General features: G+C 41.0%; 1 protein-coding gene across 2 annotated transcripts in view; it reads right to left on the bottom strand.

Moving 5' to 3' along the window:
• Positions 1 to 27,027, bottom strand: part of SLC24A1 (solute carrier family 24 member 1) — a 107,249-nt gene that overhangs the window by 51,013 nt on the left and 29,209 nt on the right. For both annotated transcript variants that reach the window (XM_073618316.1, XM_073618315.1), the window contains exons 3-4: positions 24,491 to 24,553; positions 8,577 to 8,685 (exon numbers count right to left, since the gene is read on the bottom strand). In XM_073618316.1, coding sequence (XP_073474417.1) covers positions 8,577 to 8,685; positions 24,491 to 24,553 — 172 coding nt within the window. The remainder of the gene's footprint in view (positions 1 to 8,576; positions 8,686 to 24,490; positions 24,554 to 27,027) is intronic.

Here is a 27,027-nt window from a genome sequence, read left to right on the forward strand (position 1 = left end):
CAACAGCCAGTACTCCATACTCCTACTACTTGACCTCTCTGCGGCCTTTGATACTGTTGACCACCCGCTCCTTCTCAATAAACTACATTCCCTTGGCCTCCGAGATTCTGCTCTATCCTGGTTCTCTGGCTATTTATCACAGCGCTCCTTCAGTGTCACCTACAACTCTGTCTCCTCCTCTCCATTGCCCCTTTCTGTGGGGGTCCCCCAAGGCTCGGTTCTTGGACCCCTTCTCTTCTCTATCTACACCACCTCCCTTGGTCACCTAATAACTGCCCACGGCTTCCAATACCACTTATACGCTGATGACACCCAAATCTATCTGTCTACTCCTCACCTCACTCCTTCAGTCTCCTCTCGCATTACTAACTTACTAACTGACATATCAGCATGGATGTCGCACCACTTCCTTAAACTAAATCTCTCTAAAACTGAGCTATTAATATTCCCCCCCGCCCGTGCCCCCCTCCATGACTTTTCCATCAAAATCAACAATGCAACCATCAGTCCCTCCCCTCACGCCAGGGTACTAGGTGTAATCCTAGACTCCGACTTGTCATTTCAGCCTCAAATCCAATCATTGTCAAAAGTTTGTAGAATTCACCTCCGTAACATCTCTAAAATTCGCCCTTTTTTAACAAATGAAACCACCAAGCTCCTCATTCACTCCCTTGTTATCTCTCGCCTTGACTATTGCAACTCACTTCTCATTGGCCTACCGCTCCATAGGCTATCCCCTCTTCAGTCTATCATGAATGCTGCTGCCAGACTTATCCACCTTACCAACCGCTCAGTGTCTGCCAACCCTCTACTTCAATCCCTACACTGGCTCCCAATCACCCAGCGAATTAAATTCAAAATTCTAACCACAACATACAAAGCCATTCACAACTCTGCCCCAAGCTACATCACTAATCTTGTCTCCAAATATCACCCAAATCGTCCTCTCCGCTCCTCTCAAGACCTCCTGCTTTCAAGCTCTCTCATCTCCTCCTCCCATGCTCGTCTCCAGGATTTCTCCAGAGCCTCTCCCATCCTCTGGAACTCGCTACCTCCATCTATCCGGCTAGCCCCTACTCTTGCTACCTTCAGGCAATCCCTGAAAACTCATCTCTTCAGGAAAGCCTATCACGTCTCCAACTAATCTCCTACCACTTCCACCAGCTCATTCCCCACAGTTACAACCTTTTGTACCACCTACCCCACCCTATTAGATTGTAAGCTCTTCTGAGCAGGGCCCTCTTAATCCTATTGTATTGTATTGTATTGTATTATATTATAACTGTATTGTCTCCCTTTTATATTGTAAAGCGCTGCGTAAACTGTTGGCGCTATATAAATCCTGAATAATAATAATAATAATAATATATATATATATATATATATATATATATATATACACACATGTTGGAATATATGTTTATAACATGTATTAATGCTTTGTAGATCCTTTCACATGTCTACCTGAAGAAGATTTTTCTGAGATATGAGTCTACATGTGAATAATGTTGGAATCTATACATGATGTGAACCTCTAAGCAGAGAGTATTTTAATATGTGTATTTGTTTTAATGAGATTCAATAAAGAATTGTTTTTATGATACCCAGTTTTGTTCTATATAGTCCACACAAAGTCCATTACTGCCAAAGAGAATTTTGTGCACTACTTTGGACTGAAGTTAGTTGTTGTATGGTGGTTTATAAGGGATGCACTATTTAGTTCTCCTTTTTATTCTTAATGCTCCTATGTATTGTATTACTTTTATTCATGCTGGGGCCAACTATCATTAGTTTTGATTTTGCCAAGGTTCTTGAACCAACTTTTGTATGAGCTGTCTCCTTTATGATGCAATAGATCGCTGTTGCTAGGGCTGGGTGGGATATATATCCTATGTATCCTACATTTATTGTAATGTTATTGGTGGAGATTGTACTTTACTAGTCACAGACTTAGTTTTGTTGTATTTTTTTCGCCTGCTCATTGGCGAGTAATGTTTTGTTTTTCTTCTTTTTTGCTGTTTTTCCTTTTTTTTTTTCATGTAATGTGAACATTTCTAATAAAACAGAATTTGACCAAAAAAAAAAAAAGTGCTGGAGTTCCGTAGAAGTGTTTGAGCTGTCAGCAATAATTGCTCTGCTGCTGTGCCAAGGATTTTGCATTTTATAAGTTTAATTAACAACTACTGCAGTAGCAGATATCCTTATTTAGCAGGGAATACAGATTTGTGCTAATCTTAGATTTTTCCAGATCAGCTCAAAATCTTTAAAAATTGAGCATGTAAAGATGATGCTGCAAAACAACACAACAGAAATGTAAGATTATTAGGTCCTTAAAGTGGGGTTCCACCCAAAAAAACAAAAATACCTGAAAAATTCTAAAAAAAAAAACAAAAAAAATTTGGATATTTTTTCTTTTTTTACTCATCTCTAAATGCCTGTTGCTAGGGGGTCCCTCGTAGTCTGCCTGTTCCTTTGCCTGGGAATCACTTCCCCCTCGGCACAGGAAGGGCTCGGCTCTGCTCCCTCCCTCCTGTCAATCATCTGGGACCCATTACAGGTCCCAGGTGATTGAGCGGCCAATCACGGCGCTCAGCGCCGCTCGCGCATGCGCAGTGGGTGCCAGGCTGTGAAGCCACAGCCTGGCGCCCACAGTTGAAATGCCGGCGCCGACGAGCGGAGGGGGGGACAAGCGGGGCTTTGATCCCCCGCATCGCTGGACCCAGGGACAGGTAAGTGTCCAATTAAAAGTCAGCAGCTGCAGTATTTGTAGCTGCTGACTTTAAATTTTTTTTTTTTTAATGGACCCCCTGGGTGGAACTCCTCTTTAACACACATTCACCAGATGTGTCACCTCATTCATCAACTGCCATGACAGTCCACACAGCCGGAAAAAAAAATCAAGGTTTTTATTAAATGTTCTGATTGGTTACAAAAAAAAAAGTCTCCATTCACATTAGCGCGTTTCCAAAGTTGCAGTGCGACATTGGAGTGCAGCTTTGATGTCACTTTTGGGGGCGACTTTGGTTCAACTTTACATTCTCTGGGACCAAAGTCGCACCAAAGTAGTGCAGGCACCTTTTCAAAGTCGCTGCAACATTAAGTCACACCGATTTGAACAGGTGCCATTGAAAAGAAAAGGGTGTGACTTGTCATGCGACTTTGGACAAGTTGCACAAATGTGAATGCAGCCTTAAAAAGCAAACTACAATAAAAACAACAACTACTCCCCCAACATACTGTAGCTAATCATTGCTATAGAATTGTAATGGAAATGACATGCTGCACAACTGTGCAGTGCCTGATCTCTGACTGATGACTTATTTGGGGTGAAAAAGTAATAAAAAAAATAAGTAAAAGTAAGTAATCAATGGATCTCTATTTCAGATTCACCATCTGTCAAGTACACCATGTCAGCCGTCCGTGAGATCATGTCGGCCGTATAGTGCTTGTGAATGTTCACACAACGGCGTGTATGTGAATGCATGGACGTGTCCACCATAGTTACCGGAGCCTAGTGGCCTGTTTAAACTTGGACCCTGCATGGAATCATTGTAGACATGTGCGATTAGTTTCGTACGAATCGAAAATTCGTACGAATTTCCGTAAATCCGTACATTCGGGAGGATACGAAATACGAATTGCTATGCTTCCGAATTTTGTACGAAATTTCGTTTACGAATTTCAGACCCAAATTCCGTTACAACGGAAACGTGACTGGCGTTTTGTTGACCAATCAGAGGTTTTCTTCTGCTGCTGAGTGAGGGTTGGGAAAATGACCTGTTTTAATATGGGAGTGGGAGACTGGTACTGGTAGTCAATGGGAGATTCAGAATCGGAAAAACAAGAATTTTCATTAATTACGATTATTCGTTATGATGAAGTTAAAAACCCAGGAAGTCAGCACAGCACAGGGATGGTGGAAGCCCCTCATAATGAGAACAGCACAGGGATGGTGGGAGCCGCTCATAATGATAAGTTCATCATAACGAACGTTCGTAATTGTTAAGAAAAGTTAACTAACCTAACGGAAATTCGTATTTGGTAGGAATCCAAATTAAATTTCGGACACGAATTACAAAATATGAATTAACGGCTAATACAAAACGGAACAAAACGAAACTAATTTATTGACGGCGCACATGTCTAAATCATTGCTGGATGGTCTGTCAGCTTGTATTTCTTTTATCCTTGATCCTGAATGTGTCTGACTCTGTCACTGACCAGCTTTCATCTGACCTGCCTCTGAATTACCCCTGCCTGTTTATATCTGCTGCCCACGTGTGTTACCGACCCCAGCCTGGACTCTTGACATAAATTTTGCCTATCCACCCTGCACCTCATTCCCAGTACGTTGCCAACCTTTGCTCATCTTTGGCCTTGATCCTGCTTGTGCATTCCTGCTGGGCCATTACTGAACTCGGATTGTGACTCGGCTCTACTCTCTAAAGGGCTGAGGGAAGTCGGGGGTTCCCTCATCGCTGCACTTCTGCTTACCTGACACCAGTGTTTCCAAGTTCAAGTCTGCAGTTCTATTTTCCTGGCATCTGCTCCCTTCCATTGCCCTAGCAGCCTTTTGTCTCAACTTTCAGGGGTGATTGGACAGGAATTGTGCAAGGGGTCACCCTCACTCCTCAAGCTTCTCATATAGGTACATGATACCTTCTGATCATCATGGCTATGCTTTTTATAAGAGCAATAATGATGATTGGTATCTGAAAGCACAATGCAACAACAACTATACCCTTGGAGGGGCTCCAGCTCGAGATCATATTCCGCTTAAACCTTGTTCTCCAGAAGCACATATGCTAGCCAGCGTTGATATAGAAGCCCCAAACTGCTCCTGACAGTTTGCTTAGATATACCCCTTCTTGGAACCCTGTATGTGTTTAACAACAATAATCTAAACAAGATCAGATGACCCATGTACCATGGCTTGTATTAAACTCCACCTCCTGTTCAGTTGGTACTGTGGATATTTATCCCACAGCAGCATCTTCACTTGGATACCTTGACAACTGATGAGGTTACCAGGGTCAAGGTTATGTTGAGTTTCAGCCATGGAAATTTCCTTCAGGATTAGAAAAAGGTGGATATCATTTCCTTGGACTCTAAAAATCTTCTAACATTGGTCTCTCTGTTATGAGAGAACAAGCCCTGTCACCATTGTTGTCAAACATCCCGAAGGGCATTAAAGAACATGACCAACTTTTCACAGCTGCCTTCCTAATCCTGTGCGGATCAAGGCTCCTGCAGCACATTTCCAATTCAGACCTTTGGAAGTTAGATGTAACAGAGAAGCTCTTATGGTTGCCTTCTGACAAGGCCTGTTGAAACCATTAAACCCTCAACTCAGAATTTATGTAATTTTAGATCTTTGTCTATAACATTGTTGTGTGATTTTCCTTTAACTTCTGTCTATTTGACCCCAGATCAAAAATATGGAAATAAATGTCTTTTATGGTAAGGGACAAGCCTATTCAGTGTTAATAAGGTGTTAGGCCCTTGCATTTAACCAATCAAGTGCCTTGAACCTTGGCTTATATGGAGTGGGGTTTATTGGAGCTATGATGGAGTACTAGACAGGTGAACCCTGAAGCCATTCAAAAATTACAATTGCCCACAATGCCAAAATTAGGTATAACCCCCTTTATTGTATTTATGATGGAAGTTGGTCATACAGATGTCTTCTATTTTAAGATGACTCCACTGTGCTTCACACTGGTTAACCACTTAAGGACCAGACCTATTTTTCAAACTTGTTGTTTACAAGTTAAAATCAGTTTTTTTGCTAGGAAATTACTTAGAACCCCCTGTTTAAAAGAAAAAAAAATTGGGTAACTTTTATTCTTACTTCTATTCCTATAACAAGGAATGTAAAAATCCCTTGTAATAGAAGAAAAGCATGACAGGACCTTTTTAATGTGAGATCTGGGGTCAAAAAGCCCTTACGATCTCACATTTACACTTAAAGCGGAAGTAAACCCATACATAAAACAGTTTAATTTCCGGCACGTGCCGGAAATGTAACACTCCCATTGATTGTGCTCTCAACCAAACTGTCAAGCCATCCAGGACCGTCTTTAAGGCAGGGCAAAAGGGGCAGCTGCCCTGGGCCCTGTCATTGTTGTGGGGCCCAAAGCAGCTGCCTCATACTTGCCAACTATCCCAGTTTAAATTCCCTTGTCCCTTGAAGTTTTAGTCCTGTTCTGTGTCCCTATATCTCAGTGTGAAGTGCTGGTACTAATGCTGCCCAGCTCTGCCTTATTGTTGTGTACAGATGACTCACCTGCAGACCCTGTGTTTACATGTAAATAACCGGCATTGATATGTAAATAGCTGCGACCGGCTGCATTGATATGTAAATAAAGGCAGAATTCATATGTATATCATGCTCCCCTGCAGTGAGGAGATGATGTGCTGTAACCTCTAGAAACCAATCAGTGAGCAGTAATACTGTACAGTAATCTCTAGCAACCAATTAACAAGCAGAAATCATTTGTTGTAACCTCTAGCAACTAATCAGTGAGCCGTAATGTGTGCTGCAACCTCTAGCAACCAGTCAGTAAGCAGTAATGATATGCTGTAACCACTAGCAACCAATCGCAATTGCTGCCTGATCTGATACAGTAAACTGATTTTAAGTCTAGCTGCTATTAAGTGTATGTCTCAGAGCAGGTGGAGAGTGAAATTGCATGGGGGGGGGGCAAGAAAATGTTTGCCTAGGGTCCAATCAATATTAAAGATGGCCCTGAAGCCATCCAATGGCTGGTGTCTAAACTGATCACATGTGCAGCATCATGGCAGTTGTAGATTAAACAGAGACAAAGATGGCAGATTTATTGGCTAAAAACGATAGAGGGGGTTTACTTACACTTTAAATACAATAAAAAAATAAATAAAATAAAATAAATAAATAAATGTCTTTTTTTTTCAATAGATTTTTTTTCCCCCTTTAAGACCATTGAGCAGAAATGACATTTGACGTTGCTTCCGTCATCCAATGGTATGGAGCCGAGTGGGGGCCATCTTTCCCTCACTTGACTCCATGCCTCGGAGGGGAAGGGTCTCCGCCGCTACCGATGGCTCTGCTAAGCGGCGGAGACCACCTGGTGGGGGGGGCACCTCTCCCGCTGCCAATAAATGATCTTGCGGCGAATCCGCCGCAGAGACCACTTTTATCTGAAAGCGGACCGCCCGCTGTTTAAAAAGATACCGGGGTTATGGCAGCTATCTGCTACCATAACCCCAGTATTCAACGTCAAACAGCCGCCGTATGATGACGGCGGGCGGTCCGTAAGTGGTCAAGTAGGGTTTTGTTTTTTTTTTGCTTCCTCTTAGCCCACTTCACCATAACCTGTACCAATTCTACTGCTGCCAAGGGACAGCAGAACACCAGCAACTGGTCTATATGCCAGACTGGTGGATTGTCTTTTTAAGTACCTTATCTTGGTTATGTTGTCTCTGTCCATGAGCTGTAAATACCCCTAAGATCTCTGCAATTCTAAACTGGCCTTAACCACAAATAAATTACAGACCAGCTATAACAAACAGTTTACAAAATGCTACTCAGCTCTATTTAATTGGTTTGCCTCCCTTACCAGACATTAACTACTCACAGTAAAGTCTAGCCAGCAGAAGTTGCACTAGCATCCCTTTGGTTCAGTCAATGGTCCTAAGAGATCGGTTGCAGTTACCTTCTTTCAGCAGGATGAAGACATCTTATAAAACATTGTACATCGGTACATAGTTGGTAAGGTTGAATAAAGAAACCAGTCCATCCAGTTCAACCTTAGTGTGTGTGTGCCTTAGGATTGAACCGCCTCCTGTCCAAATTCATTGTGTGGATACTTGTCTTCTTTAGAGACCTAAGGTTAGGTAGTTTCCTTCCAATGGTAGAGTCACCATTCAAAGATTTGTATGATGTGATCATATCCCCTATAAGGCCTCTCTTCTCCAGGGAGAATAAGTTTAGAGTTTTTAGTCTTTCCTCATAACTGAACTTCCAACCCCCTTATTAGCTTTATTTCCCTTCTCTGGACTCTCTCGTGGTTCCAGCACATCCTCCCTGAGGACTGGTGCCCAGAACTGAACAGCAGACTTAAGATGTGGCTGAAAGATTTATAAAGTGGTAGAATTTTAGTTTTATCACTTGAGTAAATACCCCTTTTAATGCATGATAATAGTCTACTATCATTGCTTGCTGAGTTTGTGATCTACTAGGACCTTTCCCCATCTTCGATTCCCCTAGAGGTTCTCCCACTAGCGAGTAACTTGCATGCATATTTTTAGCTTCCGTGTGCATTCATTTACATTGTGATAGAATAAACAGATTACTGTTTAGCTCAAACAGCCTGAGAACCAGGGGCTGCTGTCTTCAACATCTTAATCTTTGATGTCAAGGATAACTGTGAGAGAAAGGCAAATTCTACTTGTACAGGTTGCATACGCATCATGATTTAAATTGCAGGGAAAACTAAAGACTGCGACAGGTTTTGTCAACCGATTTGGTCATATGGAAAATGTATAGAGGGTCTGGAAGCTCCATCAGTCTCAGTGCTTACTGGAAGTTGTCTTACCTTCTCCCAGAGGGTCCAAGGTATGGATCATGAGCTGGAAGATGGTGCTGCGCATGGTACTGTTATGCAGAGAGGCCGAGCTTCCACCTCTGGTTAGGAATGGCTTTAGCTGGACAGAGGTGAAACAAATGTTACATTGAATAACTTATAGATCACTAAATCTATGCATAACATAGGGAAGACCTCCCCCCCCCCCAAAATGTTTCCATGCACAAATTTTCTATCAGACTTAAATGTCCTTAAAATATAGAATTCACAAGCACAAAATGTCTAAAAAGTGTCACTACTTAATTTTTTCTTCTCCTCTTTTATACGGTCTATTACTTCATCATTCATTGTGTAATATCTTGTCATATAATATATATTATAACTAGAGATGGGCAAACGGTTCGGCCCAAGCTCATGTTCGGGCCGAACTTTGGTTGTTCGGATGTTCTGCGAACACCGAACAATATGCGTTGTTCGGGGCAAATTCGAAAGCCGCCGGGACACCGTTAAAGTCTATGTGGCATTAACATGAAAACTCAAAAGTGTTCATTTTAAAGGCTTATATGCAAGTTATTGTCATAAAAAGTGTTTGGGGACCCGGGTCCTGCCCCAGGGGACATGGATCAATGCAAAAAAATGTTTTTAAAACGTCCGTTTTTTCGTGAGCAGTGATTTTAATAATGCTTAAAGTGAAACAATAAAAGTGAAATATTCCTTTAAATTTTGTACCTGGGGGGTGTCTATAGTATGCCCGTAAAGTGGCACATTTTTCCCCTGTTTAGAACAGTCCCTGCACAAAATGACATTTCTAAAGGAAAAAAGTCATTTAAAACTACTAGCGGCTATAATGAATTGTCGGTTCCGGCAATACAGATAAAAGTCATTGAAAAAAACGGCATGGGATCCCCCCCAGTCCATTACCAGGCCCTTTGGGCCCGGTATGAATATTAAGGGGAACCCTGCGCCAATTTTTTTTTAAAAATGGCGTAGGGGTCCCCCTTAAAATCCATACCAGACCCCTCAGGTCTGGTATGGATTTTAAGGGGGGACCCCTACGCCAAAATAAAAAAATGGCACGGGGGTCCCCCCAAAAATCCATACCAGACCCTTATCCGAGCACGCAGCCTGGCAGGCCGCAGGAAAAGAGGGGGGGATGAGAGAGCGCCCCCCTGAACCATAACAGGCCACATGCCCTCAACATGGGGAGGGTGCTTTGGGGTAGCCTCTCAAAGCACCTTGTCCCCATGTTGATGGGGACAAGGGCCTCATCCCCACAACCCTTGCCCAGTGGTTGTGAGGGTCTGCAGGTGGGGGGCTTAACAGAATCTGGAAGCCCCCTTTAACAAGGGGACCCCCAGATCCCCTCCCTGCTTGAAATGGTAACGGGTACATTGTACCCGTACCATTTCACAAAAAAAGTGTCAAAATGTAAAAAAAAAGACACTTGGGACAAGTCCTTTATTAATAAATAAAAGAATTAAAATGTCCCACGAAGTCCATTCATCTTCTTCTATGGCTCCGCGGACGGACCGAAAAGTTAAAAAAAAAAAACGCCACCGATCCGCCTCCATGGGAGACACCCGCCGTCTGACGCGTCCTCGCAGGTGACAGTTCTTATATAACTGAGGGCAGGGCCACAGAGTGACGTACCCTGGGGACCCCGCCCCCCTCTAACGCATGGGGACTTTCCAATGGCTTCCCCGTGGCGTCAGAGGGGGCGGGGCCAGCCACCCGAGTAAAAAAATTTAGCGCAGGGTTCCCCTTAATATCCATACCAGACATGAAGGACCTAATATGGAATTTGGGGGGACCCCCACGCAATTTTTTTTTTCAATTTTGGTTTGGGGTTCCCCTTAATATTCATACCAGACCCAAAGGGCCTGGTAATGGATTGGGGGGATCCCATGCCATTTTTTTCAATGACTTTTATCTGTATTGCCGGGACCCGACAATTCATTATAGCCACTAGTACTTTTAAGTGACTTTTTTTCCTTTAGAAATGTCATTTTGTGCAGGGACTGTTCTAAACACGGGAAAATGCACCACTTTACAGGCATACTATAGACACCCCCCAGGTACGAAATTTAAAGGAATATTTTACTTTTATTGTTTCACGTTAAGCATTATTAAAATCACTGCTCCCGAAAAAACGGCCGTTTTTAAAACTTTTATTTGCATTGATACATGTCCCCTGGGGCAAGACCCGGGTTCCCAAACACTTTTTATGACAATAACTTGCATATAAACCTTAAAATTAGCATTTTTGATTTTTAAAGTTCGTGTCCCATAGACATTAACAGTGTTCGCGTGTTCAAACTAATTTTTTCCCTGTTCGCATGTTCTGCTGCAAACCGAACCGGGGGGTGTTCGGCTCATCCCTAATTATAACACTGCATTTTTTCATCTTTTTGTCCATATTATGACAGGGGAAAGGAAAACATATATTTTTTAATTATTTTCTTTTATTATTATTTATTCTATTATTTTATTATTCAAATATTCATTTATTAAATATTACTGTTGTTTGTAGTGTGTGCTTTTCATAGGTTTTCTTTGTATTGTAATACTTTAAATCTCTTAAACAAAAGAATGCAAAAAAATAAATAAAAGTGCCACTACTTAATTTTTTCTTCTCCTCGTTTATACAGTCTATTACCTCATCATTCATTGTGTAATCTCATGTCATGTAATATATATTATAACACTGGATTTTTTTCATCTTTTTGTCCATATTATGACAGGGGAGAGGAAAACATATATTTTTAAATTATTTTCTTTTATGATTATTTATTTTATTATTCAAATATTAATTTATTAAATATCACTGTTTGTAGTGAGTGTTTTTCATATGTTTTCTTTGCATTGTAATATTTTAAATCTCTTAAATAAAAGAATGCAAAAATAAAAAATAAACCTGTCACTATTTAATTTTTTTTTCTCCTTGTTTATACAGTCTATTAACTCATCCTCCATTGTGTAATCTCATGTCATGTAATATATATTATAACACTGGATTTTCTCATCTTTTTGTCCATATTATGTCAGGGTAGAGGAAAATATATAATTTTAATTATTTTCTATAATTATTATTATTATTTATTTTATTATTTTATTATTCAAATATTAATGTATTAAACATTACCGTTGTTTGTAGTGAATGGTTGTCATATGTTTTCTTTGCATTGTAATACTTTAAATCTTTTAAATAAAAGAATGCAAAAAATAAAAGTGTCACTTTTCTCCTTGTTTATACAGTTGTTACATTGAATAACTTATAATTTATTAAATCTATGCATAGCATAAGGAAGACCCCCCCCCCCCCCCAAATGTTTCTATGACACAAATTTTCGATCAGACTTAAATGTCCTGGTCAAATTAAACTATAGAAATCACAAGCACAAGATGTCTTAAAAAAGTCACTACTTTTTCTTCTCATTTATACTGTCTATTACCTCATCATTCATTGTGTAATCTCATGTCATGTAATATATATTTTAACACAGCATTTTCTCATCTTTTTTTCTCCATATTATTACGGGGAGAAGAAAATATTTTTTTAAATTATTTTCTTTTATTATTTATTTGTGAATTTATTTTTTTTATTTCATTACTCAAACATTCATTTATTAAATATTACTGCTGTTTGTAGTGAGTGCTTTTCATGTGTTTTCTTTGCATTGTAATACCTTAAATCTCTTTAAAAAAAAAGAATGCAAAAAAAAAGTGTCACTGAAATGTCTGATGGAAACATAAAATTGCCTCACATTTAGCACAAATACACAATTCAACACATGCAATATCATTTTAAAGCATGCTCTCCATAATGCTAATAACACTATAAAAGAATTGATTGATGTTGCTTTGCTAGCAAAATCACATGGAAGGTCGTTGCACACTGAACACAGCTCCTAGTGCCATTCACATCGGACAGTCTAGATCTCCTATTGTATCTCATCGTGATCCTAATAACATCCACTGCTCCAACCCTGAGGAAGGGGGAGTCTTTTCCCCGAAATGTGTTGGAATTACTTGATGCTCTTAACCAACAAACTTTTCAAAAAGCCCTCTGAGTGATATGAACTTTCATACTAAGCATTCCTCAATAACCACCCCAGACTAGATTATACAAAGAAACCACATAGTTATAGATATACAGTCATGTGAAAAATTAGGTACACCTGGAATTTGTTGACTTTTTTTTAGTGAGTTAGAGAATGAGGTGAAATTCTGCTGACTTCCATTATCCAATCATGCGGATGCCATTTTTTTAATTTCCTTGTGTAGCGCTACCCCCATAGGAGCTGCTGATTTAAGAGGGTTTTCCCCAAACATTATAGAGGCTACAAATCAGACAGGCAACAGTCCATTAAATCTGGCTCCATTAAACAATCTAGGGCGGGGGTCCCCAACCACCGGGCCTCTCTGCAGCCAGACCGTAAGTGCGGCGGGCCGGCGAGATTACATCATGGGAGCCCTGTGCTGAAGAGCAGGGGAGAGACTGCCAGATCTGCTGTCACTGTTGCCTGCCACCAAATTGCCTTTACATTTAAAAAGTAACAAGCTGCATCTGGTATTTTTTGGTGGCAGGCAACAGTGGGAAGCTTCAGCTGGTGGCAGGATAGTGATAATCTGCACCTGGTGGCAGGTGACAATCTGCATCTGGTGGCAGGCGACGTGGCAAGTGACGTGGCAAGTGACAATCCACATTGGTGGCAAGTGACAAACTGCATCTGGTGGCATAATACTGTATTATATTGTAGGGCAATTGTAAAAAAAAAAACGTTAAGCATTACCCAAGTATTATGCGATTTTGCAAGCAAAGCAAGGTGCCAAAAATGTATCACAGCTGGCGACATTATAACAGGCTAGTAAGCCTATATAGCAATTTAGATTACATAAATAATTAAATTGTTTTGACGTTCATTAGTAAACATATAAAAGTTTTAGGTGATTATTGTAACTAGACATATGCGGTTCGTTTCGTTCCAAATGAAAATTTGGATGAATATTTATGTTTATTAGAATCGTATCAAATTTAAACGAATCCGAAATAACGGAAAAAAATTTGGATGAAATTCGAATTCGAACCGTTTTCGAATACTTTGTGAATTCGAAAACTTTACGAATAGTTTTCAAATTCAAAAACTTTTCGAATAGTTTTCAAATTTACAAAGAGAATAAATTAGAGTAGAAAATAAAGGAATAGAATAGAGAAAAATATATATTTTTTTTCTATTCTATTCCTTTATTTTCTATTCTATTTTATCCTCTTTGGAAATTGCAAAACTATTCGAATTCAAAAACTTTGAGAATTCGAAAATTTCTCAATTTTGAAAACTATTCAAAATTGATTAAAAAAACTTTTCAAATCGATCAGAATTCAAATTAATAAAAATTCAAATACATTCGAAAACAAATAAACAAAACAAATTCCGAAAACTAATGTAACATTTAACTAAATAATTTATGTAAATAACAAATCGAAACGATACTAAACAAAACAAATTTTTTCATTCTGCACATGTCTAAGTAACTAAAATGTATGTAGGTGGTACAAACGAGAGTTTTATGAGCTATAACTTTTTCATTTAGCCAACTACACCGTGTCATATTCAAGAAAAATAGATGCATGTTCAATATGTTGCATGTTCTGCAACTCCAAATGCCCCACATTTGCCCCACATTTGATACAGTAGTCATGTTCTAATGTCCCCGATTCTGATGAGATGTTTAGGAGATTCTCCTCCGACACCAGCGTTATCCTGGAACCCTTCGGTATAGAACACTTAGCGGGGACAACTCAGAACGTCCGCTTCAAACTCTGGCAGTCAAAGGACAAAAAATAAAAGCAAAAACATGCTGTGGTAGGAACTCAGGTAGGACAGGCTTAGCACACTTACGATTCCCGGGATCTTTCTCCGGATGTGGTGCGCTGTCGCCTTCGTGGTCTCTGAGGACGTGCTGGAAGGATGCCTCTGGATCCTGCAGGGCCCAAGCGGTTCACAGGGCTCGTCAGGAACTGGAGCCAATTAGGTACCTGGATGGGAGACGCCTCGAGGAAGGAAAACAGGTCCGGTAGGTCAGCAGGTGTGCGTAAGGTGAAAGAGGCGGACTCCCTTCTGAAGGTAACTGACAATGGATATCCCCATCGGTATGTGCTTCCCTGCTCTCTAGCCAGATCCAGAAGCGGGCGGAGGTGGGCTCGGCATTGTAGGGTAGCCCTGGAGAGGTCTGGGAGAATCTTGATAGCCGCACCGTCAAAATCTACCTCCCCATGTTCCCATGCTTTCCGGGATATCAGATCTTTCAGGGAATATTTGTGGAGGCGGCATATCACGTCCCTGGGCCGGCTGGGGTCTGAGGATTTTGGCCCCAGAGACCTATGGACCCTGCCCATCTCAATGACGGTCTTAGGTGAGGCTAAAACTTGCTGGAAGATGGCTGTCACCGTGTCTGAGAGATTTTCAATGCCTGTGGCTTCTGGGATGCCATGGAGTGGCAGCTTGTTCCTGCGGCTTCTGTCTTCCAAATCTTTAATATGTAGTTGGAGTGCAATTGTCGACTCGGCCTGTTCGGCTTGTGTTTGTTCTAAGGCACCCATTCTGGCTTCTAGTGTAGATATGGAAGCCTCTCCAGTGTCCACTCTATCTGACAATGAGCGAATCTCTGTTCTCACCTCCTGTATGTCTCTATGATGTGCCTCCTCTACTCTCAGTATCAGGGCCTCAATATCCTGCTTTGTGGGTAAGGCCTGAAGGAGTGCTCTAAGTTCCCTGTTATTATGGGTCGAGTCATGCCGGAGAGGAGAATCTGCCGTTACCGACATTCTCGTAGAGTAGAGCGGGGGTCCCTGAGAAGGAGGATGTGTCAGGAGGCAGACTGGGTGAGAGTATTGACTCTGACGAGGAATGTCTATCAAGGCCGAGGCCACACGGAGCCGCGACTATGGTGCCTGGGGAGGTATTGGTAGCGTTCCGAAAGAAGCGATGAATCTCACCCTGTGCGGTGCGAGGGCGATGTCCCCGTGTCGACGATCTGGTGCGGTACCGTTTTGCGGTTAGCATGCCTTTAGAAGAGGCTGCATACGGCTGGTTTTGTCGAGATAGGCAAGGGGAGGCCAGGAGCTCACAAGAAACGTGTCTTTAGTCAGCCATGTCCAGGCCATGCCCCTCCTAATTCTTCCCTTTTATGCCATTTGTTTTAATGATTTTGATATGTAACTAGAAAAACAATTATTTTAATGGTGAACATCCTTAGTAACTTTTTGTTGAATTCACAAACTGTTTTAAGGATTGTATTATATATATATATATATATATATATATATATACATTGGGGACGGAAAGTATTCAGACCCCCCTAAATTTTTCACTCTTTGTTATATTGCAGCCATTTGCTAAAATCATTTAAGTTCATTTTTTTCCTCATTAATGTACACACAGCACCCCATATTGTACACACAGCACCCCATATTGTACACACAGCACTCCATATTGACAGAAAAACACAGAATTGTTGACATTTTTGCAGATTTATTAAAAAAGAAAAACTGAAATATCACATGGTCCTAAGTATTCAGACCCTTTACTGCGACACTCATATATTTAACTCAGGTGCTGTCCATTTCTTCTGATCATCCTTGAGATGGTTCTACACCTTCATTTGAGCCCAGCTGTGTTTGATTATACTGATTGGACTTGATTAGGAAAGCCACACACCTGTCTATATAAGACCTTACAGCTCACAGTGCATGTCAGAGCAAATGAAAATCATGAGGTCAAAGGAACTGCCTGAAGAGCTCAGAGACAGAGTTGTGGCAAGGTACAGATCTGGCCAAGGTTACAAAAAATTTCTGCTGCACTTAAGGTTCCTTAGAGCACAGTGGCCTCCATAATCCTTAAATGGAAGACGTTTGGGACGACCAGAACCCTTCCTAGAACTGGCCGTCCGGCCAAACTGGGCTATCAGGGGAGAAGAGCCTTGGTGAGAGAGGTAAAGAAGAACCCAAAGATCACTGTGGCTGAGCTCCAGAGATGCAGTCAGGAGATGGGAGAAAGTTGCAGAAAGTCAACCATCACTGTAGTCCTCCACCAGTCGGGGCTTTATGGCAGAGTGGCCCGACGGAAGCCTGTTCTCAGTGCAAGACACATGATAGCCTGCATGGAGTTTTCTAAAAAACACCTGAAGGACTCCAAGATGGTGAGAAATAAGATTCTCTGGTCTGATGAGACCAAGATAGAACTTTTTGGCCTTAATTCTAAGCGGTATGTGTGGAGAAAACCAGGCACTGCTCAACACCGGTCCAATACAGTCCCAACAGTGAAGCATGGTGGTGGCAGCATCATGTTCTGGGGGTGTTTTTCAGCTGCAGGGACAGGACGACTGGTTGCAATCGAGGGAAAGATGAATGAGTACAGGGATATCCTGGATGAAAACCTTCTCCAGAGTGCTCAGGACCTCAGACTGGGACGAAGGTTTACCTTCCAACAAGACAATGACCCTAAGCACACAGCTAAGATAATGAAGGAGTGGCTTCACAACTACTCTGTGACTGTTCTTGAATGGCCCAGCCAGAGCCCTGACTTAAATCCAATTGAGCATCTCTGGAGAGACCTAAAAATGGCCGTCCACCAATGTTTACCATCCCCCCTGACAGAACTGGAGAGGATCTGCAAGGAGGAATGGCAGAGGATCCCCAAATCCAGGTGTGAAAAACTTGTTGCATCTTTCCCAAAACGACTCATGGCTGTATTAGATCAAAAGGGGCTTCTACTAAATACTGAGCAAAGGGTCTGAATACTTAGGACCATGTGATATTTCAGTTTTTCTTTTTTAATAAATCTGCAAAAATGTCAACAATTCTGTGTTTTTCTGTCAATATGGGGTGCTGTGTGTACATTAATGAGGAAAAAAAAGGAACTTAAATGATTTTAGCAAATGGCTGCAATATAACAAAGAGTGAAAAATTTAAGGGGGTCTGAATACTTTCCGTCCCCACTGTATATATATATATATATTTGGTTTTTTTTTAGGTTTTTCATTGTTATTTTGTATTTTATTTTAACTCAAACTTTTGGAATCGTCATCTTTAAATAACCAATTTCTTATGCTTTTCTTGTTTTGTTTTTAATGTTCCATTCTTCCTATTATCCTGTTTGTTCTGAATGATTTAGTTATGAAATTAGAAAAAACAATTGGAATAATTTTACTAATGTACATCCTGTGTAACTTTTTTTTTCAGCTAGTGATTTTTCTTTAATTTTCATTGTTATTTTGTGTTTCCTTTCATCTCAACATTTTAGGATTTTGAACATTTTCTTGTTTTTGATGTTGCTTGAATTTAAATAGTATATTATTCTCCCTTTTATGCCTTTGTTTTGAATGATTTTGATAGAAAATTGAAAAACTATTTGAATAATTTTACTAACATCTTATGTAGCTTTTTTTATCCAGTGTTTATTTATTTTATATTTTTTATGGTTATTTTGTATTTCATTTTATCTCAAAATTTTGGAAATGGCATCTTTCAATAACAAAATTAGAAAAACAGTTTGAATAATTTTACTAGTGAACATCTTATGTAGCTTTTTTTATCCAGTGTTTATTTATTTTACATTTTATGGTTATTTTCTATTTAATTTTATCTCACAATTATGGGATTAGCATCTTTCAATAACAAAATTAGAAAACAGTTTCAATAATTTTACTAGTGAACATCGTATGTAGCTTTTTTGCTTTTTTTTATCCAGTGTTTATTTATTTTCCTTTTTTATGGTTATTTTGTATTTAATTTTATCTCAAACCTTTGGGATTGACATCTTTCAATAACAACACATAATAATAACACATTTTTTATATTTTCCCTGTTTTAGATGTTGCTTAAATCTGATTGATGTTCCATTCCCTCTAATATTCTGCTTGTTTTTAATTATTTTGATATGAAATTTGAAAAACAATTACAATAGCTTTACCGGTGAACATCTTGTGTAGTATTTTTTTTTTTCATGCAGTGTTTTTTAAATGTAATTTAGTTTAAAATTTTCATTGTTAATTTGAATTTCATTTTCTCTCAAAATTTTGAAATAGGCATTTACAAATAGCCAATTTTCACAGTGTCCTTGTTTTTGTTGTTGTTTGACTTTGGCATTCCAATTGTTTTTAAGAATTTTGGTATGAAATTAGAGAAACTATTGGAAAAATTATATTGGTGAACATCCTGTGCAGCGTGTTTGTTTTTTGACTCAGTGTTTTTTTTAAATTTTCATTGTTATTTTGTATATATATATATATATATATATATATATATATATATATATCCTTTTATTTAGTTTTTCCACAAGTAAAACATTACACATTTCCCTCTTAAGCTGGGTAAACATGTACCGAAATTCATCTGGTTCCTGCTGAAGCGTCCAAATTTCGGTATGTGTGTACCCCAGTCTGTTCAACAGAAGACGGTCTAATGACTAGTGAACATCCTATGTAGCGTTTTTGTTTTTTGACTCAGTGGTTTTTTTTTTAATTTTCATTGTTATTTTGTATATGTATATATATATATATATATATCCTTTTATTTAGTCTTTCCACAAGTAAAACATTACACATTTCCCTCTTAAGCTGGGTAAACATGTACCGACATTCGTCTGGTTCCTGCTGAAGCGTCCAAATTTCGGTATGTGCGTACCCCAGTCTGTTCAACAGAAGACGGCCTAATGACTAGTGAACATCCTATGTAGCGTTTTTTGTTTTTAATCCATTTTTTTTTTCATTGGTATTTTATCTCAAAATTTTAAGATAAACATTTTTAAATAACCTTTTCTATACTTTACTTGTTTTTGATGCTTGAATTTGATTGACATTTCAATCTTCCTAATAAGTCATTTTTTTTAATGATTTTGACATATAAAAACAATTATAATAATTTTACCAGTTTACCCGGTCCCAATCTCCATGCAAGGTGCCGGACCCATGGATTTCTATGTTTTTTTTTTTTTAAGCACGTGATTAGAGCCGGAGTCTCTATTTGGCTTCAAAAGGTGTGAGAGCACTGCACCCTGAGCCCACCCACTTGTGTGACATTAATGAATTTATATTTACTAATGTCTTCCTGCTTCTCCTCCCAGTCAATCAAGAAGCGGTTTCTGAGACCCAATAGGCCGGGAGTCTTAGGATGGGCTCTCAGGACCCGCCTTCTGTTTGGCCATGAGGAGAAGCTTTGTCCCCAGAAGCAGCGTCTTCTAGGAGCCCAGGATTCAGCAGAGCGTCTCACCACCTCGTCCTCCTCCCCGCACCTCTACCGCAGTAAGGTAAGGCCATGGACAGCAGTGACAGTGAGAGAGGATTGCGGCCTATCGAGCGGGGAGGCTTTGCGTAGTGGATCGCCGCTTTGATCTATCGATCTATCGAGAGACGCACGTGCGGGGGTGGGGTGGGTGTTGTCAGTGAGAGAGGATCATGTAAGCAAGTAAAGGCGCAAAAAACTGGATATCTCTATATTACCATCTAGTTAATAACAAAGGGTAACTATGACTATTGAAGTCCATAAAAAGTCTATCTGAGCAAAGCCAGTTCAATAAAGAGTTAAGAGTCCACACAGATGGCTGCCTTCCAAAAAGAGCTGAAACCAAGCCCCAAAGATCTGCAGAAAAAAACGAGGAAGAGAGGCGCCTCTAAGTGCAGTATGTAAACTGAATTTAATAAAAACACTGTAGAAAAACACTCACATTTAGTGGATTAAAATAAAGCATATCTCACTCTAGTAAGGCTCAACCTTTATACCATCCAACTACTCTCCAATCTAATCATTCTATTTAATTACCATTTTTTCGGGTCACTTATTAGTTTCCAATGACCGTGAGTAGTCGCTGGTCTAAAAACCCCCCCCCCCCCCCTTTTTTTGTCCGTATGTATTATCTTATGATTGATCATCAATAACCAATTTCTCAAGTTTTTTATTATCAGTATCTCAATCTGACTTCTATAAGCACTCTGACGTGTCCTCACGTATACCTCTCTTATTTTGCCCCCTTAATCAGGCATAATTCCTATGTATGTATACACTTATATTTATACGATTAATTATTATTTATTATTTATCATTTATTATTTATTATTTATTATTTTTTTTTTTTTTTTTTATATATTTTTTTATCCATTTATTTATTATCCACTTCTCATTATTCATTTATTTATTATTTAATCATCCATTTACCTATATTACCATTATTAATTTTCTTTTCTTTTTTACTAACATATATTTACCATTATCATTATGAAATTCTTCCCTTTCTTTCCCTTTTTTTCTTATTATTTATTGAGACTAATTTTTGATATGCACCTTATCACCTGCTAAGAGTTTGTTCGCAATTTGCAATTTGTAATATATACACATGGCCACCCTTCCCCTCCTGTTGCTTCGTCCCCCCCCTCCCTTTCTCCATCTCTTTTCGTTTCCCATTCCGTCCTTCCCCCCCCCCTCCCCTCCCCCATCCCCCTTCCTCCTCCTTGTCCACTTATTCCCGCCCCTATGTTCTTTTTAAACCATCCTCATGATTTACTGGCAGCTTGATGAAGGAGCGCGGCTACGTGACATTGTAGCCCGTACGCTCGTGAAACGCGTCGCATCCCAGTGACGTCACAGCCCCGCGCCTGCTTTCCACCAGCGTTCCAGGCCTCGCTTTGGAGTATCTCATCACCGCGGCCGGCTTCAGCGGTGGCTCAAGCACAGCCGTACGCACAGCAGGAGACAGCGATGCAGTGACTGATCTGACGGACTCCCCTCCTCCAGGAAATCAACTACATGATATGCTTTATTTTAATCCACTAAATGTGAGTGTTTTTCTACAGTGTTTTTATTAAATTCAGTTTACATACTGCACTTAGAGGCGCCTCTCTTCCTCGTTTTTTTCGAGAGAGGATCATGGCCTATCAAGCGCCGGGGGTTTTTGTGTAGTGGATCGCCGCTTTGGTCTAGCGATCTATCGAGAGCCGCAACGCGTGGGGGTGGGGGGGTGGGTGTTGTCAGTGAGAGAGGATCACGGGCTATCAAGCACCGGGGGGGTTGTGTAGTGGATCGACGCTTTGATCTATCATTGGTTGTTTGGTGGTCTCGTGGGTAATTACAGTGGCCTCTTTTTTGTTCACGATTTTTTGGTGGATGGGAAGAAATGGTAATAATTATGCATGATACTCTCTTAAGTTTTACTTGATTAGGTGGGTGCAGGGTGTTCTACCCTTTGGCTTATTTTTGTCCATTTGGAATGCCCTGTACCATGCTGTTACCCATATCTATGGTTATGCTGTATAATATGAAAGTTCTTATTTCTATGTATATATACTTCTCTCATAGAATAAATCCTCCTCTGGTTAACACTCCTGAAGAAGCTGTCCCCCCCCGTGAAACATGTTGAGAATATGACTAGAAAAATGGATGGAATCTCCCCTTCCTCGGTTGATCTACATTACCTCTTTTTAGCCTTTATCAGAGGAATCCAATTGCTATTAAATTTCACAGTTTTGTGTTATATCTGCCCCTCTGGGTATCCTTTTTAAAACTATCTATTTAATAAAATTTTATATTTTTAACACTTTCTAGTATTGTAAGTTCATACTGTACCACTAAAGTTCAGTACTGCCCCCCTCCCCCCAGTTTCTTTCTGTCTATTCACCTATTTGATTTAATAGGACGTAGTAGGTACCTTATCTTTTTGTTCATTTAGTAGCTCATTATTTTTTATTTAATTAATATTATTTACTTTAAAGGCGCTGCACACAGATTGTAAATTATGCAAAAAAAATTGTATTTATTTATAGAAAATTGTTTTTTTAACATTTTTCTATAAATAAATACAGTTTTTTTGCATAATTTATGTATTTTTTTTATTGCCCATAAAATCCCAATTTTTGAGGTTATTTATACCTTATCAAGGGATGGTGGCAATTCACATGTGTGGTTTCATGAATCATCATAATTATCTGCACATAGATTGTTGGAATAATTTAACTGGTAGGATTTTTTTTAATCCTGCGATTTTTGTTTTATTTTTGGACCTTAAAGGGTAATGGGTGTGCAGAGGTAAATTACTGTCATTTTTGTGCCATCTTTAAAAAATGATAAAACGTCTTTTTAAAATCTAAAAAGTATAAAAAAAAATGAAATAAAATAAAATCTTTACAAAACAATAAAAGACAGCTGTAATAGAGCAATAAGTTGCACAAGACATTTGCATAGTATGTCATTACTTGTAGGGCTGTGAGCAATGGTGTCCCTAGGGGGAGGGCAGAGGGGGCCCTGACCCCCCCAACATTATGCTGTGCCCCACCATGTGCCCCCCGCCAATTAAATTTTTTTTTTTTTTTCACAAAAAGGCAATGTCTTTTTGTTTGCATTCGTAGCGGATGCGCCACATCTTACTCAGGCCGCCGCTGTAATAACACAGTCTCTATTGAGAGGGAGAGCGTCCCCAGTCAGCTCCTGCGGGTGATTCCTCCCCCCTCCCTCTGCTCGCTGACACTGCATAATGCGAGCGCTCACACAACCGCGGCCGCCCGATCTGCTCCTTCCCCTGCATCCTCATTGGCAGGGAGAAGAGCGAGTTGCAGGAAGGACTCCACCAGGACTCTCAGTTACTGAAAAAAACAGACTGATTTCTCCCGTCCTTAGGACAGGAGAACCAGTCTGTAAATTCCAAGAGATGCCAGACCAGCGCTGTCAATAGCAGGGGCGGGACAGCAAGAGGAGGCTGGGGAACCCCACAGCGGCAGAACACCAGGGCCCGGTGGCAAGTCAACCTTTGCAACCCTGATAGTTCTCCCCAGTGGCGTCGCTAGGGGGTGGCTTTTGGAGCTATAGCCCAGAATCTGGGGCCCATAGCTCCGAGTCTCTACAGGGGTCCCCAAGGGGAGGGGAGGTTCTCTGGGGACCCTGATGTAAGTGGGGGGCTCTCTGGGGACCCTGATTTAAGGGGGAGGCTCTCTGGGGACCCTGCTTTTAAGGGGGAGGCTCTCTAGGGACCCTCATTTAAGGGGGAGGCTCTCTGGGGACCCTAATGTAAGGGGGGCTCTCTGGGAACCCTGATGTAAGTGGGGGGCTCTCTGGGGACCATAATGTAAGGAGGAGGCTCTCTGGGGACCTTGATGTAAGTGGGGGGCTCTCTGGGGACCCTGATGTAAGTGGGGGGCTCTCTGGGGTTATATACACAAACACACATGTATATTACTGTATATACATGTGTATGCCCGCCCAAGCGTATGACTTTTTTTTATTACGCTGCTATGGGCTCTATCCCTAGATCTTTTGTAGACCTAGCAATGCCCCTGGTTCTCCCACTGCTTTGGACCCTTATACTTTCTTGGTATGCTGGTGACATATAGCTCTTGTTTTCTGCCACCCTGGGGGGGGCCCATTACAGTAGGAAGGGAGCTCACTGCAGAACATGTGAAAGGGCCATTGTGGGATCGTTGTAAAGGACCCCAGGACATATATATATATATATATATATATATATATATATATATGTTTATTTGCATTTTATAGTTGCCCCCCTACTTTTGTCCCTGTCCCCCCCCATGTGCCCCCCCCCTAAATATGAAAGCTGGAGACGCCACTGGCTGTGAGTGTTTTTACTATGCTAGTACTGAGCGCTGTCATAGCAAAGCCTCAGAGACTGAATCAGCCTCGGTGTCTAATATTGCTGCTTTATTGGTGTTGCCGTAAACAGAATTCTCACTCCTCGGGGTTTTCCCACTAATATTATATTTGCAAATGTGACCGAAAGCAAAGGGAAATATCTTTCTAGATAGAGCTAAGGCATAATAAAGGCTTCTGTTTCATGGTAATGTGTCAACTGCATAAGCACATCTTAGCAACAAGGTTAATTGGATTTACACATTTCAGCAGCATGTATTAAGCTCCTTGGATCACCTACCTTTAATCTGTTGTTGTCTTCAGGTGGCTTTGGCTCTTCCGCTGCCACTGACCCATTGCCTTTCTGTATATAGACATGAAGAGTAACCACATAACACCATCAGTCAGAACTTCGCAAGGCAAATATGTTCAACCAACAGCCACAATAAGATAAAGCAACGGTGCTGTCTATGGACTCTTGTTAGGCACCAAAGGGAACTTGCTCTACCTCTGCATCATAATGTCAGTGCTTTGGATTTAAAGGGTTAGTTCACCTGTCCAGCACATTTCCAACAACCTTCCTTCTCCATGCATTCCAGGATTCCCAGCTCATTACATTCTACTGCTCAGCTTTTTAACCTCTTCCCACCCACCCAGGCATCCCTTTAAAATGCCTGACCCATCAGTGATCATGTGACCACTGCTGTCACAGTGGTAAAAAATAGAGAAGAGGATGGCCGCACTCCAAAATAATGCCTTTATTTGACAAAGCTTAGTCCATACACCAATGGCAGCTATGATTAAGCGCCATTAACTGTGCGAAACGTGTCAGTATTTGACCTGGACCTGTGTCTCTGATTTGTGTATGGACTAAGCATTGTCAAATAAAGGCATTATTTTGGAGTGCGGCCGTCCTCTTCTCATTTTTTTGCCATGAACTTTGCCGAGCCGGCACCCTTCATCTCCTACACACTAGGACGGTGGGGACACAAGTGATACCACCTGCAGCGGTAATTATTCTGATTTACTATCACAATGGTCACATGATCAGAAGCCGATCCCACCGGCTACCACTCTTTAACCCAGACCAAGAGCTGCTCTGACAGCTTTCCACCCTTTTGCTACCGCACACACACTTTATTGTCAAAGTATTGGGACACCTGCCTTTACACGCACATGGACTTTAAAGCGGAAGTAAACCCATCCATTTAAGTTTAAGAAAACAGTTACATTTCCTGCAGGTGCCGGAGAAATGTAACACTCCCATTGGTTGTGTTCTCAACCAAATGGTAAAATCACCCAATGGCTGGTGTCATACCTGATCACATGTGCAGCATCATGGCAGTTGTAGATTAAACAGAGGCCAAGATGGCAGCTTCCTTGGCTGAAAACGATAGGAGGGTTTACTTCCTCTTTAATGGCATCCTAGTTTTAGTTCATAGGGTTCAGTATTGAGTTGTCCACCCTTTGCAGCTATAACAGCTTCAACTCTTCTGGGAAGGCCGTCCACAAGGTTTAGGAGTGTGTCTATGGGAATGTTTGACCATTCCTCCAGAAGCACATTTGTGAGGTCAGGCACTGATCTTGGACGAGAAGGCCTGGCTCGCAGTCTCCGCTCTAATTCATCCAAAAGGTGTTCTATCAGGTTGAGGTCAGGACTTTCTGCAGGCCAGTCAAGTTCCTCCATCCCAAACTCGCTCATCCATGTCTTTACGGACCTAGCTTTTTGCACTGGTGGGCAGTCATGTTGGAACAGGAAGGGGCCATCCCCAAAATGTTCCCACAAATTTGGGAGCATGAAATTGTCCAAAATGTCTTGGTATGCTAACGCCTTAAGAGTTCCCTTCACTGGAACTAAGGGGCCAAGCCCAACCCCTGAAAAACAACCCCACACCATAATCCCCTATCCACCAAATGATTTGGACCAGTGCACAAAGCAACTTCCCATAGGGACAGCACCCAACTGAATCACCATCTTCCCCAAAATGGCCATCTGGAGATATTTCCTCCTCACTGGACTCCTCACAACCTGAAGGGAAGGCACAACGCCATCTTCAGGTTGGAGAATATATTGCACTTCTAACCTCTGGCCCATCCAGTCAGGGTGGAGGCGGTTCAACTACATGGAATTTTTTACAGACAGGCCGCGCATAACCTATGGAAATGAAGTGGAAAGGGGGCACCTTTAAAAAAAGAACTGAGCTGTGCAATGTAGTGTACTGGGGATACTGGACCAGATGAAATGTGCAGGAAAGGTAAACATGAAAGCAGTCACAAGAGAAGCCCCAACGTCATATTATACAGGTCAAGTTTTTTGCATGGTCTATTGATCTTTTACAGTTGCTTGAATTATTCTTTTTATATCTGACCTCCAGGTATGATGTGTATTGTATAGTTCTATTGGTCTAGCTTGGCACAATGTAAGTATGTATATCTCATACCTTAGGAGCCCCTGGGGAAGCTGACCATCACTGTAGTATTTGGTGCTGCTATAGTGATAGCTGCGATCATCCAGGTTGTGACATTGCAATCTCCACCTTGTCCACCTTGTTATTTTTTTATTTTTTTGTTCTGTAAATGGCGGCAGTGCCGAGCGAGCGCTTCTTCTTGTCAGTGTCAGGGCTGGGCGCAGCCCTTCCTTCTCTGAGCTGGCCGCTCAGCTGTCGGCTAATTGCCAGCTCCTATCTCTCTCCACAGTTACTCAGCTGTTGATGATATCCTGCTCGTCAGTCCTGCCTACTTAAGCCGTCCAGTCCAGAGGAGCTCTGCCTTCACCTTGGTCAACATCACAAAAATTATCTCCTGCGATCCTGTTCAAGACTTGCTTTGCTGACATCC

The sequence above is a fragment of the Aquarana catesbeiana genome, linkage group LG03 (assembly GCF_042186555.1).
Source record: "Aquarana catesbeiana isolate 2022-GZ linkage group LG03, ASM4218655v1, whole genome shotgun sequence".
Lineage (NCBI taxonomy): Eukaryota > Metazoa > Chordata > Amphibia > Anura > Ranidae > Aquarana > Aquarana catesbeiana.